The sequence below is a fragment of the Centruroides vittatus genome, unplaced genomic scaffold (assembly GCF_030686945.1).
Source record: "Centruroides vittatus isolate TY-2023 unplaced genomic scaffold, ASM3068694v2 contig_990, whole genome shotgun sequence".
Classification (NCBI taxonomy): Eukaryota; Metazoa; Arthropoda; class Arachnida; order Scorpiones; family Buthidae; genus Centruroides; species Centruroides vittatus.
The window spans coordinates 737153-758877 of record NW_027122659.1 but is presented as its reverse complement, the minus strand read 5'-3'; the positions used below and the strand labels follow the sequence as shown (position 1 = coordinate 758877).

At 34.8% G+C, this 21725-nt stretch overlaps 1 protein-coding gene across 4 annotated transcripts in view; it reads right to left on the bottom strand.

Moving 5' to 3' along the window:
* Positions 1–5008: 5008 nt before the first annotated feature.
* Positions 5009–21725, bottom strand: part of Srp54 (splicing regulatory protein 54) — an 88226-nt gene continuing 71509 nt past the window's right edge. For 3 of the 4 annotated variants that reach the window (XM_067283544.1, XM_067283542.1, XM_067283543.1), the window contains 5 exons: positions 16803–16868; positions 12825–13127; positions 8864–8932; positions 7965–8486; positions 5009–5392 (listed from right to left, as the gene is read on the bottom strand). In XM_067283544.1, the coding sequence (XP_067139645.1) occupies positions 5098–5392; positions 7965–8486; positions 8864–8932; positions 12825–13127; positions 16803–16868 (1255 nt within the window). In that variant the 3' untranslated portion in view covers positions 5009–5097. The remainder of the gene's footprint in view (positions 5393–7964; positions 8487–8863; positions 8933–12824; positions 13128–16802; positions 16869–21725) is intronic. The other variant, XM_067283545.1, reaches the window with a different exon arrangement.

The following is a 21725-nucleotide window of genomic DNA, read 5'->3' as shown; positions in this document are numbered from 1 at the left end:
CCTTATATAAATGATTCGGTCGACTGTTTTTCTGATACGTATCCCGGTGTTTGCACAAAAGATATTTCTTTCCATAGTTCGCTACGTGCCGACGATATAATTTTTGCCGAGTTGGAGTCTGCTTTAAAATCCGACTCCAAATCTCGGTGACTTTTTGATGATTGCAATGGGAATTACTCGTTTATCGTGGCACTAAGATTAAAATTATGATTTTCCGTCGGGGTAATCGTTTGAGGTCTTCAGACAAATTCTTTATCCATAACCGGAAGTTACCGATATTTTCTACCGTTAGTATTTAGGCATTACATTTTCTTTCGTCAAAAAGTTTACTCGTCATTGTAACCATTTTTTATACAAGATCTCGGACTATCCAAAAAATTAAAAATCTTCACTAAAAGTGAAAATCGTCCTTCATTAAAAACTCTTTCGTTATTTGATTCTATCGTGGGCCGGATATACTGTTATCTGTTGCCTATTTGCGGGTATAAATTATTTGGACACAATTGAGAAAATCCAAGTTTATTTTATTAAATGTATTTTTAAATTAGAACGATCGATATCCGGTGTTATAATCCACAAAGAATTTGGAAGTCGTTTTTACGTTGCCGTTATATCAAATCACTTAAATTTTTGGCCTTTTCTGTCGAGACTCTCCCAAAATGACCTACAACGAAAAGTTTACGATTTTCGACTGGCGGAATTATCCAAACGAAGAGACTATACGTGGCTCGCTTCTCTTTGAAGGTTCCATGTCTTCCAAAGGTTCCCAAATCAGCCGAGAAATGTTCGGCGGATATCGTAGACTTAGACCTATATTGACATAAAAGAACAACGGTTTATACAATGCAGGTACCTGGTTAAGCAGCGATCCGTCTTTGCCCCGATCTCAGTCTTTTTTTTTTAAAACTCTTTCCGCTCCGTGGGTACTAAAAGGGCCTCTTTTTGCAAGCCCATTATGGGTTCGACCAGACCCACAATGGGACGACTGGATGGTGATGGACGGGGCCCGGCATATTCGAACGGACCACTTCCCGAAAAATTCCTGGGGATTATTTGGCCCTGTCCGGATTCGATCCTGGGTCCCCAAAGCTGTAGGCTGTCACCTTCACCGCTCGGCCATCCGGCCGTTTCGCAGTGTTCGTCATCGTATCTTTTACACCGAACCAATTACCAGGTTAAACCTTTAATTTTACAACTAGAATATAACAAATAACGATTATTATTTCTTTGTAAATATATTAATAAACCGTGCTGCTTTTTCGTATTATTCCTAATGGTCACTCACCTACTGTTATTCCCACCTAACCACACACCTAAAAAAAAAACTCAAGGACGAGGAATCCATTTGTTTCCTCGTCCTTTTCGCTACACTTTCCACCATATGACAATCAAATTATACGTGATTACGCGTCACAAATACTTGCGTTTTTATTGGTTGCAGCACGACAGAAGCGCGAAACGAAAACGGAAAAGTTAAAACTCTGCTTTCAGTCTTGTTTCTGTCCAACTGAACGTTCCAAAACTGAAAGTTTCATCAGTTTAGCTTTCAGTTTTACGATTACGTCGCGGATTCCGGTAATTTGGAGTCCAGGCTTTACACAAAACAACAACTGAAAAATTATACTTCACTTGAGAGTTATAATTACCTAGTGAGTGGAAAGGTGAAAGAAATCACTGTTTACCCGTTGACGGATTTGAAGTTAAGAATTAAATTTGCTACTTTAGCGCCCGTTACGAAACAAGTTGGAGTGTGAAATCTTTATTTATAATGTTTAGTAAATTTAAAATATACAGTAGAGCGTCGATAAGTGGAACCAATTGGGGACTGGGGTCCTTCCAGTTAATGATTTGTTCCAGTTTCCGACTTTGTACGAAAAAATACATTAACCTGTCCGATGTTCAAATTTTTCTCCGTTGCGTATCGCTTCCTGTTGAATTTTTCTCCGTTGCGTGTCGCTACGTGTTGAATTTTCGTCGATTTTAAGCCTAACGAAAATTTTTATAATAATCATCGAGGCTATCGTATCGTTAAAAATTATTTCTGCATTTTGTACAAACAAAATAAATATATTGAAGAATATAAAAAACATGAAAATTATACTTTAGAAGTAAATTTAGTATCAAAAACATTCGATTCAGCACGACACAGTCCGACTGAAAATCGTTCCACTTTCCGGCCATTCCACTTACCGACGTTCCACTGTATACATAAACAAAAGGTAATTTTTCATAGCTAATTGTTGGAATGGTAACACGTCTTTTAGTATCTCGTGGAGTGCCTACGGATATTTGGTTTGTGATTTTTTCCATTTCTTTGTTAAAATATGTAAACGGTCGAACTAACTCGTACTTCCTAAGTTTCCCACCTACAAAATAACAACCACCACACTTTACGTTACTTGTTTTCGGACAGAGTATTTTTAATATATAAACGATACAGACTCGAATATCATTTTGAATTATCGACTAAAAACAATTTGCCGAAAATTATATCATAATAATACTCATTAAAGTTTGATTTTCGAAGGGTAATTTCACATTTTTAAATTAAAAAATATATTTAAAGCAACTAACGAAACTAGGCGCTCTGCACGACAGGGATTCTGCTATTTTTGTTGGTGTTTTTACTTTTACTACTTGTTTATGATTTTAACGCATTTTCAAATAGCTAACTATAGTTTGGGGACTCGAAACGCTTATCGTTAATATAACCACTAGTCCTTTGCTTGTCTTCTTTCTCCATAGATGGCGCTACTTCCTAACGCGTTGTATTATTTCTCTTTTATGTTATTTTTTTATTTAGAAATGGGCACGTCAATTCCTATAACTCGTATTTTTATCCAATCCGATGCCAGTGACATCACTTATGTTGCAGTGACGTCATTTACCTCACGTCGCATTTTTAAATATTTTGGCAAATGGCGTAATTTTAAATTTAAAAAATGACGCATGGCGTCACTTCTATAAATGTTGTAAGTACTTAATAGTTTTTCTTTTGTTGGAGCTTACTAAATAGACCGACGACGTTTACGTTAAACTACTAGAATTTTATTGGATTTAAAAATAACTTGGATTTGAAAAAAGAGTAATTATTACACGGTATACTTTAAGGATTTAGCCACATAAATACCGATTTAAGGAATAATCCAGCCGATTATCGATAATTTAATTAGTCCGTTATTGCCGCAGCTTCCGGACGATAAGTTTGTTCCTCGGATTTTCATTCGAAGATTAGCGGAGTACTCCAGTTGGAGTAACTGTCAATTTACTTTCATAATTAACTAGTTGGTGGCGATTTAAGCACTGATTGGCTTTTATCTACATAGACTAAGTCTGTTTCAACGAATAAGATATTTGTTACCACCCCATATTTTTAAATTTAAGCACAAAACTCCTCTATTCCATGTTAAGTCTATGGGAGACCTTTCTTTTGTTCATTTGACAATAAAATCCTAGTTAGCATGCCCGTTAAGTTCTAATTGGTATATTATAGCTAAATGACTATCCTTTGACCAATAAGCATTGACTTGGGTTTGTGGGGTGGGAACTTTCTTGGAAAAAGTTATACCAACTTCGAGCTACATTGTCAGCTACAAACGTAAACAAACAATTATAAATCGTTATTCTTATCTACTTTTAGCATGAATTTAATAAATTTTTATGTATATTTATCCTATTTAACAAATAAGCTTGTTTTTTAAGCCATTCAGCCATAAATCTTTCAAAAAACAAAGTACTTCCGGTTATGGTGGTACTTCCGTAATACATAAGATATACATGTATAGTCGTTAATATTATAAAGTAATAATCGCTTATTATAGTCTACTATTAGTACAATAAATTAAATAACGTATAAATAGAATCAAATACACATCATCAGTAATAAAAGTGTATTGACCTAGATTTAGAAAGGCCACCACCCCCCCACGCCGATCGGCGTTATAATCTATAGGCCGTATTATTTCTCTACATTGATTTAGAAAGCTGCAATTTTTTTTATTTGACAGAAAATATACATGTCTACGTAACGTATGTAACAAATTAATAAAAATTTATAAAAAAAACGATTTTTTAAATATTTTAAAATCTTAAATTTTATTAATTTTTTTAAACGTACATAATATTTTGAAGTTAACAATCGTAAAGTGTAATATGTACGTGATAGAAAACTGAAAACAGATTATATCTACTACAATTTTTAAGCGAGATATCGCAAATTGAAAAAAAACTTTAAAAACCACAAAACCTGTACGCAACAGCGGTGTAGTTTCGGATTATCGAGTGCGCAGCTGACAGGTTAATTAGTCCGTTATTGCCGCAGCTTCCGGACGATAAGTTTGTTCCTCGGATTGTTTTCGAAGATTACGCGTAAGACGCGGGCAACGACGAATGGAAATTCTCCTCTATACATTTAACGGCATATTTTAGTTCTCTGATATATTACTAAAAAACTGGCGCAGTAATTACGTCACAAACGTAGGGGGGAATACGTAGAATCCTGCGGTCTTCGTAGAAAAGCAAATTAGTTTACGTCGTAGCAAACGAATAACGTCGAAACGTATAATCGAATTTCGTAGTACTTGCCGTTATATTTACAAGAAAATTTGGCGGTACGACCAAAGATTTCTTAGTTTCTTACGTCGGAGCGGCGGATAAGCTAGTTGTTTCTAAGTAACCCGCATTTCTCGTTTTAAAACGTCGTTTCGATTTAAAAAAATGCCAGTCGCTGTTTAGTTTTATTTTTAAATTTTTACCGCGTTTTCGTAGCTTAGTGTTCTAAAGATAATTTTTTGAAAGTAAATACAAAATCACTTATTAATAACTTCATGTTCTGTTTTCGTGGCACGATGGGATCTGTAGAACAGATTATGCAAGGGATTCCAATTTTAACGACTGAACACAAATACGAATTAACGTCTTATTCTATTTCAAAAGACTGCAAGAACTTTCTACTCGTTCGTAATCATCGGGAATACACTTTGACAATTTATTTTCGTAAAATACGGGGTTGGGACGTGGCTTAATAAATTTTATTGATTAAATAATTAAGCAATTACACGTTATTAAAATATAAAGCGAGGGCAGTGCGGCGTCGCTTCAGTCGCTATCCAGGTCCATGTCGCCGGGCTTGTGATCGGTGCCCTCGCTGTCGCTGTTCTTGGTTTCCACTTTGACGGGGGAGAGAGAATCTTGTCGCTTCTCGTTTTGGGGAAATTCGGGCGGTTCCGGTGGTCTCCGGACCACTTCTTCGGGGGTGCTGTCGAAGCCCTTCTCCTCTTCGTCGTAGTCCCGCACCACTTTACTCTCCTTGTGCGAGGTCTCCTCCTTCTTCTTCTTCTTGTTCTCTTTGTCCTTTTCCTCCGATTGTCCCTCTTCCCTCTTCTTCTTGTGTCTGTAAAAATAAATCGACTCCGTTGAAATTACCCCGCCGGAACCATTAAATAAATACGGCGCGTTGCGGGCCGGCACTTCCGCTCCCGATAAATATAGAAATTCGAAACACAGTTATATTAATAGAACTAAAAATTCGCATTTAATCGCGCCCTCCACCTTCGAATTTTAAAAGGAGGAAAGGGTGGCAACTACAAAATTTCCAACCGCCGCTCCTTCTGGCGGCAGGCGGACTTCGGAACCTAACCAACTGGCGGGAAATTACTTCCCAAGAGTCCGAATCCGGTAGACGAGTTTTTCAAATTTCTTTATTTATCGGGTCCGGGCTTTCCGAAAACCTACAGGGCATATGATGATCTACGGAACTACCACAACCTTTATTTCACCCTCCTTTCCTTATAATTTCGCTGTTTTTTCTCTCGTTAACCGACGCGTACCCACTTACCGTCGGTAATCCGGCAGGGTGCCGGATTAGCCGAGATCGACCCGTAATAGAAAACGTCCAAAGACGACAAAACAGACCGGAAAAGAATAAATAAAAACGAGAAACGATAAGGATTTACACAATCGAGTCGGATACGGCGTATCTTTACGGAAGATTTTGAGAGACCGGAAATCCCAAGATAAGAACGAATACTAAGACGATCATCGTCGGCCGTTAATCAGATTTATGGTCGATTTTCTATCGTAATATCAAATTTCCTTTCAATTTTACGAGCGCCTACAAAAATACGAGCAATTTTTCGTTACGAACGTTTGGGTTTACGATTAAAATACTTCAAAATTACATTTTTATGCATACATAAAAGATACAGTACGTTCTATTTTGTTGCAAATGCGTGGGCGACTTCGATACCACCAAACGCGAATTATACGAAGGTTTAGAAATTATCGAAATCTACCATAACGTAAGAATAAACGAAAACACAGGGGTACGACTAGGTTCTGTCTGGCAGTCCGAAACCTATTAGACGGCAGGTAATACTTATAACACCCTATAGTAGCGTGGCTTCCGTACAGAAAAAATTGTTCGTACCAGCCGACCGACTGCAAAAACGTAACCAACCTTTCTTAAAACGGCTCTTACTTTCGTGATCGTAATCTTGTCTATAACTTTGTATTGCGTTCGTTTCCGTAACATTTAGTTCGCAACAATTTTAGTCTACTGTTGCTATTTGTACGGTAAACATAATACGTCGTCTGCGAAAAATCACGAGAATGGAGTCGTCCACGCATTTGCAACAAAATACAACGTACGTTTTATGTATATAAAAAAATTATTTTCAAGTACAGTATAGAGTCGTTTATCCGAATCAATTGGGGACTGGGGTTGTTCGGATAACCGATTATGTACGAAAAAATATTTTAACCTATCCGATATTGAAATTTTTCTCCGTTGCGTGTCGCTTCGTGTTGAATTTTCGTCGATTTTAAGCCTAACAAAAATTTTTATAATAATCGAGATATCGTTAAAAATTATTTCGGGTATACTATAGATTACTCCCTATGGAATTTCAGGACTTTGATTATATATTTGAACTCAGGGGACCGAGACGAGTTCAACTGTACCCTCCGGTCCAAAAACCGGAGACGAAAAATAAAAAAGTTACCATACTTTTTTAATGCTCTCATGCAGACGGCACCATAGTTGCTAGTATTGACATCTTGCGGTAAAGTCTGCAAACCGTGACGTCGGACTACGGTCATCTCCCGGAGCGTTAAATACGCGATACGAGAGCGGAGAGAGCGACGCGACTTCCGATCACCGCGCGATCGCCATTTCGGTTAAAGTTACTTATGGCAGCGAACAGGCGGCCCGACTGACCTCTCGTATGGGCGCCACCATACGCCGCCATGTGCTAAACTAATGATCGATTCACGGTAGTTCTTGAACAAAGTAAAAAAAGGGGGAAAACGTCTACTAAAGGCAATTTTAACGGCAAGCGACGGGACTCCCTATCATCCCGCGATCGCCGGAAAAAAGTATGATAACTTTTTTTCATCTCCGGTCCAAAAGTAGAGTATCGTTGAACTCGTCTCGGTCCCCTGAGTTCAGATATATACCCAAACACACGAAATTCCATAGGGAGTAATGTATAGTATACCCATTACTTCTTTATTTTGTACAAACAAAATAAATATATTGAAAAATATAAAAACACAAAAATTATACTTTAGAAGTAAATCTAGTATCAAAAAAGTTCGATTCAGCACGACACAGTCCCACTGGAAAGCGTTCGGATAACCGACGATTCGGACACGACTCTCTACTGTATTTTAATCGTAAACCCAAACGTTCGTAGCGAAAAACCGCTGGTATTTTTGTAGGCGCCCGTAAACCCACGGTATTGTATCAAATACGGCCCGTCCGCAATGCATATCGTCGTCGTAATAGACCCGCGTCGCGTCTACCCACATCCGCGCAATAAGTCCCTCCGATAAGAGCCAAAAGTCGGTGCTGGTATATTTGTACGGTAACGCGAGAAAGAAGTAAATCGACAATTCCTTTCGATTCTTAAACCGTTAACATTGACTCAGCTTAAAATAATAATAATAGGTAAAATGGTTCGTACTTGGATTCTCTGCGGGCCGAGCGGGATCTGGACCTGGAGCGTCGTCTGGGCGATCGGGACCACCTCTTGGGAGAACGGGAGGAACGGCGATGTCTCTGATTGGGCGAGCGCGACGAGCGGTAGGAGGGAGAGCGAGACTTCTGTCGGGCCGGAGACCTCTTGGAGTAAGAGCGCTTGGGCGAGCGCGACTTGCGCTTCTGGCTGTAGGATGGCGAGTGCGAGCGATGGTGTCTGCCCGGCGATCTGGACGACTTCTGTCGAGACGGCGAGCGCGACGACTTCTTGCGCGAAGGCGAGCGTGACGCCTTATGCCCGGAGGGCGAGCGAGACGTCTTCCGTCGGGAGGGCGACCGTGTCACCTTCTGACGTGAGGGCGATCGTGACGACTTGTGGCGCGAGGGAGAGCGAGAGGCCTTGTGTCGAGACGGCGAACTCGATCGGGTCGACTTGTGGTGGGAGGGAGACCTCGAAGACCTGTATTTCGGCGACTTGGTGGGAGAAACCGAGTATTTGCTGGGAGTCCTAAACGAAACCGTAAACGTACTCGTTAATTCTAAAAACTAAAAAAATATATTGTATGTCGAAGAAGTAAAATACTACAATTTATACCAACGCGAGTCGAATTCGGTAAAAACGCGATAAAGTCGCGTTTAAAAATCTCTAACGACTTTTTTTACGTTCGTTTTCTTTTACCGCTTTCGTTTCCTGAAAGTCGAATGACTTTCGAACGTTCGGAATCGAATAAGCCATCAGCATTCGACCTGCCCGTTTAATTTTTTTTTTCTGCGCAGACGAAGAAAAAAAACTCAAGTTATTCCGGATTCTCGGTTTACGCGCTTATATAATTATCGCGTGTGACTCGAGTTGGATTTATTTATCGGTAAGAAATAAAATCAAACCTCGATCTTTGTCTTTTCTTTCCTTTCTCTTCTTCCTCTTTTTTCGCCGGTTCCGCCTCGTTTACTTCACTGAAAAGACAAAAATTAAAATAAGCTTTGAAGTAAAAATAAACCCACGGCATTTCATTAGAATATTTTCCTAATAATTTGGTCCGCTGGCGAGAAAATTATCGTCTTTAGTAATAAATCTATAGGAAGAGAAAATTGAGATATAGTCCAAGACGAAAAATTGCTAAAATCAATTTAAAATTATTCTATCGGTAATTTTCCGACAAGAAAGTCGGTGGGATTAATATATCAACTTTTAATACGGGTCGTCCCATAGTCATTGACACCGGATATTGGCTTACTTTCCGATATCTAATAAATAACTATAAACCAGACATGGGCAAATGCGGCTCTTGATGAAAGTGTTAATTTCTGCTTTTTATTATTATTTTTACAATTTTATTTCCACAATTTTGTGAAAATATGTAATTATATATATGTAATATTTAGTAATTTATTTCCAAGTTAGTGCAATAAATTAAATTGACATTTCAAATCTATTTTTTTAAAACAAGTTCTCGACCCGGATGGGGGACACCCTATCCTTTCCTGCCTTACCATACTATCTGCCATGACAGTACAGAACTGCGGCTCCCATGCATTTTGCAAAACCTACATTTCGGCTCCCACTGAACTCTTGCTTGCCCACCTCTGCTATAGACTGTCTCCCACTTTCCTATAAGCCTAAAGTTTGACAATGGCGTTCGGAATGTCGAGCATGATTCCACTGACTATCCAAACGCCATTGTCAAACTTTAGGCTTATAGGAAAGCGGCGCCGAACATCCGACGTACACGTTTTCGCGTTTAAAACTTCGGCCTCAACCTCGCTAATGAATGTTATTGACAGGGTCTAAAAGTAAACAAAGCCTGAGGCAAGTCACGTGATTGGACCTTCTTCAACTTCGGTAGAATATCGAATTTGGTTGCCAGTGTTGGTTAATAGTCGATGCGAAAAACAACGTGTGTATCAGTCATAATCATTTGTTCCGAGCGGTCATAGTTAGCAGCCTGCCCCCTGGGGCACCCGGGATCGAATCCGTACGGGTCTTAAAATTCCCAGGAATTTTTCGGGGGGTGGTCCGTCTGGATATGTCGGTCCCCGTCCCTCACCACCCGGCCGCCCCATTGTGGGCCTGGCCGAACCCATAATGGGCTTGCTATAAGAGGCCCTCTTAGTGCCCACAGGGTGGAAAGAGTTACAAAAAAAAATCATTTGTTCCGAAAAATGTCCAGCGAATATTATAAAGATTTAGATGAATTAAGCAGGCATAGATATAAGCAAAAATTAATGTTCAACAAGCAAGAACTGCCTGATCTAATGGACAACGATTTAGCAAAAATGTTATTTTACGATAACGTGAAAGCATAGCCCAAAATCACGTTAATGGATCTCTACGCTTACTTTGTAGACCAGGGGCCGTATTCTGGTCACCATCTCCGGTCTTTCCCAAGCCGGTCGCTGATGATTAGCCAATCAGTAATCGGCTTGTGAGAGACGAGAGACCAGAGAACGTGACCAGAATACGGCCCAGCTCTGCTTTTAAGCCTGGACTCCACATTACCTGGAAACAGAAACAAAACTGAAACATACAGCGTTTTCATTTCAGTTCTGTTTTCGTTTTACCTTGACGCTACTAGCATAGAAATGAACGTTACGTGGAAATGCCCCATCTGTAGATCAGTTCTGTAATTGTCGTAAAGAGGGAAACATGGACGACGCTACAGATTTTGCCATGCTTTCTCTGCATTTAATAATGATATTGTTAATAATCTTTCAATTATTTACATTTTTTGTCGTACAGACATCTGCACTTTCTAACTTCTTCGATGAATAATTCCAAATCCATTTCTTTCCTCGTCCTTTTCACTACACTTTCCACCATATGACAATCAAATTATACGTGATTACGCGTCACAAATACTTGCGTTTTTATTGGTTGCAGCACGACAGAAGCGCGAAACGAAAACGGAAAAGTTAAAACTCTGCTTTCAGTCTTGTTTCTGTCCAACTGAACGTTCCAAAACTGAAAGTTTCATCAGTTTAGCTTTCAGTTTTACGATTACGTCGCGGATTCCGGTAATTTGGAGTCCAGGCTTTACACAAAACAACAACTGAAAAATTATACTTCACTTGAGAGTTATAATTACCTAGTGAGTGGAAAGGTGAAAGAAATCACTGTTTACCCGTTGACGGATTTGAAGTTAAGAATTAAATTTGCTACTTTAGCGCCCGTTACGAAACAAGTTGGAGTGTGAAATCTTTATTTATAATGTTTAGTAAATTTAAAATATACATAAACAAAAGGTAATTTTTCATAGCTAAAGAAATTCTGAAGAAATTTGGTGGAACAATCGTTGTAAAGATCTTTCCACTTAGAGTGGCAGTCACTTCTAGATCTAAATTAAACTAGGCCTATTTAACAAAAAGCATGGTAAAAAGAAAAATACAGTCTGGACAGAAGAAGACATTTCAACATCCTTGGGTGCAAATGAATGGAGTTATTGTAATCGATCACTGCACATGTATGGCTGGGTATGCAAATCAGAGCAGAATAATCCATTCCCACCAAACAAAAAACAGACATGTTATCACATCCTCCAACTCCAACACTGTTGGATCAAAAATTTTTTCTGGAATCTCTGAAGGTAATTATATATTTACAAAATATGCCTAATGTTTTTATAACTTTATCAGTTATGATTGTTACTAAAGATAGATTTATGTTGTCGTTCATGAATCAGGCCACTGGTAAAAAAAACATCAATCATAGAAGTCACTCTGTCTGAAAGGGATGAAACAGAAACAGCTAGCGAATCAGAATTTGACTTGGCACCAAATGAACAGTCACCTGAACCATCAATTATTCATAAAGTTCTGCATTTCAAGGATGTTTCATTATATGTACTGAACTTGAAAACAAACTTGTCAACAAAATCAAGTTAACAAAACAGGAAATTCAGTTAGTGGAATCTTAAACTAGAGATCAAGCAAATGAGGATTTGTGGTGGAAGTATCCAAAAGGAAGATTAACTGCATCTCTGTTTGGTGGCATTCTTAGATGTAAAACTTTGAAAAAATTTACAGCACCTTGAAGAACATGAATATTATGCACAAATACAAGGACAGATGGGGATTGCAAAAGTCAAGGAGTGTTTTTTTGTATGTTACAGTGGTAATGATGTACATGTACAAAAAATTAATTTTAACCTGGTTTTCTGGCAACATGCAGTGCAAAAACTCTCATCATTTTATTTCAATTACATAGTAACTGAAATATTTTCAGAATGTGTTAAAAAAGTTCGGAACAGATGATGTTTACTTGGGCAAGCAAGGGAAAAAAAAACCGGAAGTACAAGGGTCCAGGATGTTTTGGTGCTGGTGCTGCCACCTGTCTTGATGAATAAGGTCAATAAACAATGGAAAAGTCATTCTGCCATCTAGTGAGAGAAAGTAAAACAAAATTCACTCATTGCCCAATGTATTACGTGAAAAGTGCCAACTGGTTTAACCGAAGTGACATGGCAAGCAACGTTGCTCTCGAGATGATTCTTTCCATAGACAGACTATATTAATTAAAGGATAAATCATCTACTAATGTCTTATTTTATTTAAATACTCAGAGAGAAGTATTTCTGCACTGAATAATAAATATTTATGTGTTTCTCTGAAATATTCTTTAATACTAAAAACTGTCGAATGTTTCTGACACACACTGTATTTTGTTATAATTACGTGAATTATAATAGCCATTACCTATTATATTTTAAAAATGTCTGTGCAAAATTATAGTTGATGAAATAAATTCATATTTTTTTAATATGTCTATAATGCAAACAAAAAGAAAGAAAAATGGTTAATTACAAAAAGGCAATAAAATAAAAATCACAAAAACGTTTAAATTAAATTTTACCTTTTTTCTGTTTTAACACTTTTACTCTCGTTTTGTTTTTTTGTTTCTTCCTCTAATATTCCGGCAATTATTTTTGCTACTTCTAATTCGGTTGTCAAATTATTTTGTTTGATTTCCTCGTTTTGCGGTTCTTCTTTTTTCACTGTTTCCTTTACTTCCTTTTCTTTTTTCTTATCTTCCTTCGGCGATTTTTCTTTGTCTTTTTCTTTTTTCGAATCCGACTTTGAAGATTTACTTGACTTCTTTTTTGAGGGAGATTTAGAACGAGAGCGAGATCTGGTATGCTTCTTAGATGCCCTGTCCCTAGATAAAGATAATTTTTCAACATTATGTAAAGATTATACACACACATTTTAATAAATATGGATTATATAAATGTATAAAGGAATTACGTAAATTTGCTATCTCCAGAAAACACGTGAACACAGTCAATCTTACCACACAGAATTAGGTAACAAATGTAACTAGTAACGCAATTCTTTGATAACAAAATTATAACGTAATTCTTGACGACAATCCATATTTACAAAATACACGTATATATATCATTAATAATTCATATACATAAAAATTTCAATAACTCAATTATTAAAGTATTAAAATAGTATCTCTGTTTTCTATTAATGGGGAATTACGTGCAAAATGTGTCTATATTACTAATTCATTATAAGTTGTTTTGTGTTAAAATGCTTTTTTTTCCTGAATTTTATAAACAGTTATTGATTGGCATTTCTTTACAGTGTAATCGTCATCATTGACTTATCTGATTTAAACCAGTGATACTTGTCTTACAGCCATCTTAAATGGTTTGTGCCCAGAATTATAATAATTTTTTAAAATTTGAGTTCAATTTTGATATTTTTGCCCTTTATCATCTTGAGATGTCGGAATATTTCTTTTTACTACGAAATGTCTAAGACTGTTTTCTTTTACGGCAGGTTTCCCTGCCTTTGGGAACAATACTAACTTATAATTGGAAAACATGAAAAACTTTATTCAAAATGAACAAAATGGGCATGTTTTAGCAATTTTTGCCAGAATATTTTTCTGCGGATTTCCTCGAATTTACTGGTTACTTGCCGTGCAATATGCCTTAAAACATTCTAGGCATAATGTATCGTATGTTTGCCAGTTCCTCTTTGATTATCCGACGGTCAGTCCTGTCAAGTCAAATTGTTTCGTGTGATGTGTTCTGTATTTGAAGTTGTGCCTAGTGTTTTTATTCAATGCTATAATGAACTAAACACTGAGCAGCAATGCTGCTGAAAGTTCAGTAAGCCTACGTTATTACCAGGGACTGACTTATACAGTTGCTAAGTATTGTCCATAGCTACATTAATAAACCAAGCAAATCATCTAAACCACTTTTATTTACTCTACTCATATGACAATTGTAATAGGATATCTGGTTGGCTGTGTACTTCTATAATCTTGTGTTTTTCTGTACCATCTTGGCTTTTCTGAGAAGAGAGGTTTTGACAGCATTACTAGCAACTGTAACAACACAGTTATTATTCAACCTAACTGTTACTCTCTCAGATACAATTTTCTCCATATAACCTTTTTCTTTATTTTTAACCACATTGTTCAGGTCATAGCGGAACTTTTACAAGTCTGTTTTCTCTTGTGCTTGTTGCTGCAATGCTTCATTTTGAGAGATCTGATAACAGATTAATTGATATGAATAAATTGTCAATACAACATAAGTGCCAAATATTATCAGCTTTTCTTTTCAGCACACTAGTAACAGTGTCTAGTTTTATCACAACCTGTTATTGCTGCAATATAGTTCAAAATGAAATATGTAATTGCCTAATCTTTACAAGCTATGCTTATCGACATCATCAAATCTATTGGGCAAAGTAAACTACTAAATGTCAGAGATATTGCAATTGGAAAACCATTTCTTCATTGCTACTGTCATTGCTATTTGGCTTCTAGAAGTTCTATTAGTGATTCTAAAGCCACAACTATTGCAAAACAATTACAGTCATATGTTTCTAGTAAATCATATACCTCACTTATAGACAATCTGTAAAAATTTCACCACATTGTGAGAAAAACAGTATTGGTCACACGCTGATATGTGAGAAGAGTTAGACATTAACTTAGGAGTTAGACACAACATATCCCATTGGCAGGAAAATATGCCAATCAAAATCAATACTATTTTATGGCATGATAATGATATCTTTGCAACTATTTTTATGTATACATTATCCTGCAATTGACTGAGATTATATTTGCATGAATTTGAGCTTCCTTTGCTATAAAGATTTATCAAAACTTACTTTTTGCAACCATGTTCACTGTGTAAAACTCTTTATCACCATAATGAGATGCCAAATTCCACTGCACACAACATGTGTTTATCAAGCTATCAATACAAAACCTTTCTTGGGTCCTCTAGCAAATTTCAAAAAATGCAAATGTGTCAGATTTTATTACCCAGATTAGTTAGTTAAAAGGATTTCCAGGAGTAGGAATTTGCAAGTTATTTATCAACGTAATCCGACCATATACAAGCTTTTAAGGAATGATAAGATGAAGTATGAGCGTAACTCACTAACAGGAATTTATTCGATACCATTAAGGGATCATAGGTTCGATTCTAAATTAGTATATATAGGGGCAACTTTGAGAAATTTAAAAAAGAGGATTAATGAACACAAGCGATCGGTGGAAAAATCAGTTGATAGTACCGTCCTGGCCAGTTATGCTAAGCAGCAAGGCATCACGGTCTTTTGGGACCAAGCCTCTATCATCAGGTCTACTAGATCGAGACATGCAATAAAGTTTTTCGAAAAATTGGAAATCCACAGAGCGCAGAGAAGTACGCAATGCATTAATTATATATAGGGACGCTGATGGGCTTTCCACAGCTTGGAAATCTTTGTGCGATGATTTGGGCTAAACATAGAAGTACGATAATCCTAGAGCTGATATTGGTCTTGTTTTAAATCTTTAATGACGGATGAAGGCAATTGTAAAGAAATACTGCGATAATCTGTGATTGGTTTAAACTGCACGTTGGTTTTTTGTTTCGTTTTTATTTTTTGTTTTATTTTTATTTTATTTTTATTTGTTTATGAAATATTGGCATAATTTTGTAAATTACGATAATCCTGTTTATTTTATTTTATTTTTATTTTTTATGTATTTATTTATTTATTGTAATCGTACCGTTAATTTATGTAATATTTGTTCGAATTTCATATTTAATTTAAAGATGTAACTGAAGATGGACGCTTAATGCATTTGAAAACGTTCTTAGGATTAAAGAATTTTTGCTGAAGTTGGAATGGTTGATTATTTTATTTTATATTACCCAGATCTTTGCTTCTGTCATCTAGAACAAATAAAATTGTGTGACAGAATTTCTTGCCAGTAGAACAATGACTTCCATAAAAACATAAATAGAGGTCCTATAAAATGCTATACAAATAAATATACAAAATACTGGTAAAATATTATACAAAAAATAACTTGCATAAAATTCTAAAGATTGTAATTGGAATGCTATGCTTCCAGTATTTGCAAACAATGGAAAAAAAAAAAAAAATGATTTTCAAATCTGTATATTCTCTAATATGTTAATGTTTTTAATAATTTGGAATAAAACATAACCATTTCAGTTACCAAAATTTAATCCAAAAAATGTTTTATGTTCTCCAAATAAACCATTTTGATCATTTCTCTAAGACTTTTGTAGTTACTCTATTTTGAAATGGAGTTTATAGGTACTACAATTGATTGCAGTAATAAATAAAATGCCCAGTCTCATACAGTAATAACTTTTAGTTTATTTCTCCTCCACAAATAATTTTTCTGTTATTACTTGAGAAACACATCAAATTTTAAAATTTTCTAATAAATGCCTTTCATTAAACAACATAAGAATAAACAATCTTTAATTATAATTATCTCTATATGCTGGGAAATAAAACAGAGTATTAATGAAACTAAATTTGAACTTACTTGCTTTTGCTACGACTTCTGTGGTGTCGAGTATGTGGACTACGAGACCGTTTTGAATGTCGGTCCCTATAAAAATTACAAATATAAGAAATTTTAATTATTTGAAAATATTCATAAATATTATCTACATTAATTCATATAGGTTTAATTAAATAAAAAAAGTTAAAAATTAATGTAATACTTCTCTGTAAGTGTTATGAAGATTTTACTTATGTACAAAAAAGATTTATTATAACAGTTTAAACTTTGAAATTTTCAAACAGTAAAAAACAAACTTTCCAATTACTCTTATTTATATAATTCAGTGATTCTCAACCTTTTATCATCATGGTACACTTTTAATAATTTAAAAATTTGGTAATGCGCACAGTTATTTCAGTAAGTACTGAGGGACAACTGGTGACATCATAACAGTGATTTTTAAATGTGGTTGGTTATTTAGGTCACATTTTCTAAACGCCTTGGTAACTACCAGCAATTACCGGTAACACTGGTTACAATTTCCAAACGTGCCCTAAGAAGATAGAACCGATTGAACTAATTGTCTGAGGTCACTTATGTATGGGTATTCACAGTGGCGACACACTTCAAAAATCTCATGGCACAGCAGTTGAGAATCACTGATATAATTCATAATCATTAAAATAACTAGAGCTTTATGCCTCGGTGAGAAAATTAACTTCATTGAAAAAAGTTGAAAGCAATTAAGAGATATTGCAAATAGATACTATATTAAATTAATACAATACAGTCAAACCTGTTTTTATGCGGTCTTTTTTTGTGCGATTTTTTATTTGTGTGGTATAGTTGGCGACTAGTCTCGTGCGATTCGTCATGTCTCACGTTGACTTATTATAGCTAAATAAACTTATTATAGCATAAATGAACTTATTATAGTAATATTATTGCATGAATATGCGAAAAATGAAATAATTTGTTTTTTAAGTCAAAAAAACACTACCTGGACAAAAATATGTAAAACAGACGATAGACCAGACGATGCAGTCAAGTGCTGACATCTGTTGTCAATAAATTCTATTTCGTACGGTTTTGAGTTATTTTCTGTGTGAGACTTTTTTTTATGCGGTTCCTATTGACCGCATAAAAAAATATTTTTTTAATTGTGCTGCAAAAACTATTTTTTATAGCCACTCGTGAAGTTTCGTGCGCTTTTTTTTTATGCGGTCCCTATCCACCGCATAAAAACAGGTTTGACTGTATATTGATTTGACAAACTGGATTATAGTTGATAAATATCAGAAAAAAGTTATCTTCAAAGTATTCCTATCTTTTAAGGATTATAAAAATGATTTAAAATTAACAAATGACCTAATTTTTTTCAACAAAGGATTTTGAAAAATTTGTTATAAAAAAAGTGTACAATATTGAAGACTAAATACAAAAAAACTACTTGGAAGTCTTCTAAATGTCAATTCATAATCATTGGGAATCTAGTAATGTTAACTTTTCTTTATAAATAAACATATACCTGCTTACTGAAGAATCAATAAAATAAAAATAAAAAAACCATTAAAACTCTTTTCTTTATAGGCTCTTCTTGCCTATACTTATACAAACTGTTTAAAATTGCCTGTGATGTCTTTGTAAAACAAAGATTAAAAAGTCCAGAATTCAAATATCTGACATTATGGGAACTTTAAACAATTTGCATAAGTATAAATGAGGAAAAGTCTATAAAAAAAGGTTGACTACATTAAAATTAACTTTAGACTCTGAAAATTTCTTCATTCTATGTACCTGGAGATGATTCCTGAGGTTACGAGGTAAATATGTATAGAAAACCAGTCAAACAACTTTTCCTTCAACCAATTTTGTCTCAAACAGATTAGACACAAAATCGGCCAAAATCACCTTAAACAGTTACTTGTGTTCTGGTGATCATAAATGGACATTCGGATGATTCCAAATTTTTTTTTTCTTTGTAGTTTGTTTTCAATACTATGTTCTTTAAATATATTTTATCCTGGAATTTTTTTATCATTATTTTACAACAGTATGAAGTTTTAGTATTTTAATAAAACATGAAAGGGAGACACTAGTTAATAATTACAATGTAAATTATTTTATTTTATTGCAACAGAAACTTTAATAATATTGGGTTGTTCGGAAAATAATTTCGTTTTTTCCATAGAAAAATAAACTCAATATTCTTATAATAAATAAATATTTTATTGAATTATATATTGACCATTTTGGTCAAATACCTGTTGTCATTGTTTCTGGTAGTAGCATGATTTCACATTCATAAAAATTTTGATCATTGTTTACAAAAAACTGATCCAAGTGATTTTTGACATTGTCATTTCAAGTAAATGTCCTACAGTTAAAAAAAATTTGTATAGACCGGAACAAGTAATAATCGGTTGGTGTGATAACACATCCCATCTAAGCTATAACAGTTTCTGACGACTTACCAAATTTGTGTGAAATTTGGCATTATCATGGTAAAACACTACACTTTGTTTGTTGATCAATTCTGGCCTTTTCTGTTTGATGATATTACTCAATTTGTTTACTCGATGACAGCACACTTTCAAATCAATTGTTAAATTGTCTGGTAAAAGCTCAAAAAAAAAAAAATTTCTTTAAAATCCCACCATAGAGAGCATATCTCATTAATAACGTGTGGAACCCATATATCGAGCTTTGAAACGAAACCAATTCGTTTTAAGTAATAATAAATGATTCAATTTGACAGATTTAATCTCTTAGTGATTTCACATGTTATTATACGGCAGATTGCTTTAATCGGGTACCTTTATTTTGTTTTCATTGGCTTCAAATGGCCATCCAGAATGTGGTGTATCTTCGATATTAAAATTGCCAGAACGCAATTTTGTAAACCAGTTTTGGCACTTTCTTTCTCTGAACACATCTTCTACAAACATGTACCACAATTTTTTTCTTGTTTGAACAGCATTTTGATTTTTTAGTTATAAAAAAGTAAAATATGCCAAAAATGATGCTTTCGATTTTCCATATTTGATGGGTCACCGAAAAAAAACAATTGTACAGAATCAAACAAAATTTTTTACAAACAAGCCTCAAAATGTCAGCTGTCAAAGTATATAATGAAAATGTGGTTTAAAATAAAATTGGCTGGTAAAAATATATCTAATTCCTCTAGTAATAAAAAAACGAAATTACTTTCTGAACAACTCAATAATATATGAAATATTACTTTTCACTTTGACTGTTATGACAATTGAAATGAGTTTGTTGAGTATATAAAAACATTTAAAATTAGAATGAACAGACTATATCAGATTAATATCTACTTTCTTTTGTAATTTTGGCATATCAATGATACAGTAGCAATATTTTATCTTTTGTGATGCATAACACAAAGCCTATTTCTGACAACCAATAAAAAGTTCTTTCACATTTCAATGGCAGAAGCTTTGATGAGCTGCTTTTGAGCTGTTATTACAAATTATTTAAGAAATTCAATAGGACAGGAAAGGCTAAGGTTGCTACAGAAAAAGATACTCTCGAATTGCTAGATTAAACAGTTATTATTGATCAATTTTCTGAAATGAAAATCTGAAAATGAAAAATCTGAATTTTTAAAGACTGATTAATAAATATAATTATATATTTTTTTAATATATTTTTCATTACACCAGAAACTCTTTTATTATACAATTATTATGGTATTAGTGTTTGTATTCTCTATTATTAGTGAGATTGAGGCTGAAGTTTTAAATGCAAAAACGTGTACGTTGGACATTCAGTGCCACTTTCCTGTAAGCCTAGAAATTTGACAATGGCATTTGGAAAGTCAGTGGAATCATGCTCAACATTCCAAATGCCATTGTGAAACTTCAGACTTACAGGAAAGCGGCGCCGAATGTCCAATGTACACGTTTTCGCATTTAAAACTTCAGCCTCAACCTCGCTATTATTAAAAATTTTAAATGACATTATTTAAGATTTCTTTAGAAGCAACTTATTTAAATGGGGCCCCAATTTACATTTTGTCTAAGGCCTGCTAGAGGCTTAATCTGGCAATGCAGGTATCCTATAACATGATAGTAACATTCCAAAAAAGTGCCCATGTTATGCAAATCCAAGCTACACGAAACAAAGAACTAGTAGTGCAAAACATAGGGTTACATTCCAAAAGTTAACATAAGTATACAATTCTTTTTTGTTATTAAGAGAAATATGTTTATTAAAGCAATCAATAATTAATTAACAATCACAATTAAAAGTACTGTATTATGTGTTAATATTCATTTTAATTAAACAAGGGCATTTTCTTTTTACAGAGCATCATCACCTGAGCATTTTTGTTGATCTTGATCAGAAATAGCAACATCATTATTTTTTATTTTTATTGCAAAAATTTTTTCATGGATGACAAAATAAAAATATGTCATTAATCAAAAATTTGTTCTAGCAGATTCCATTTGTTCAGCTCAGTACTGTGAGGTCCCAAAAATGGGTTGAAATTAAACATTTATTATAGAAATTTATTAAAACAAAACTAAAAAAACAACCTCCATTGTTAAAACCAATCAAAGATTGAATCAGTTGTGCTAGTCATATGAAACCGAGACGAGGAAAAAATATATATTATTGATGTAAAACATGACGTAATAAATGTAAATGAGCGTCCTCCAGTAGAGATGGGCCTTTGACAAGGCGCTCGTATACAAGCAATTAGAACAGAAAAATTTTGGAAAAGGGGAAAAGTTTAATTATAAAAAAGGGACATCATGTCAGGTCGTTAAAATTTTAAGACGTCATAGACTAGACAACAATGGAATAACATAAGTGCAAGTTTAAAGTCCCATCAACACCTTCCGTCCAGAGTTAGTGGTGTCGAGTAAATTCCCTGAAGAGAACCTTCTCGGGGCCTGAACGGGTCTTGTCTTTCGCTTAGGGACAATCATGGAA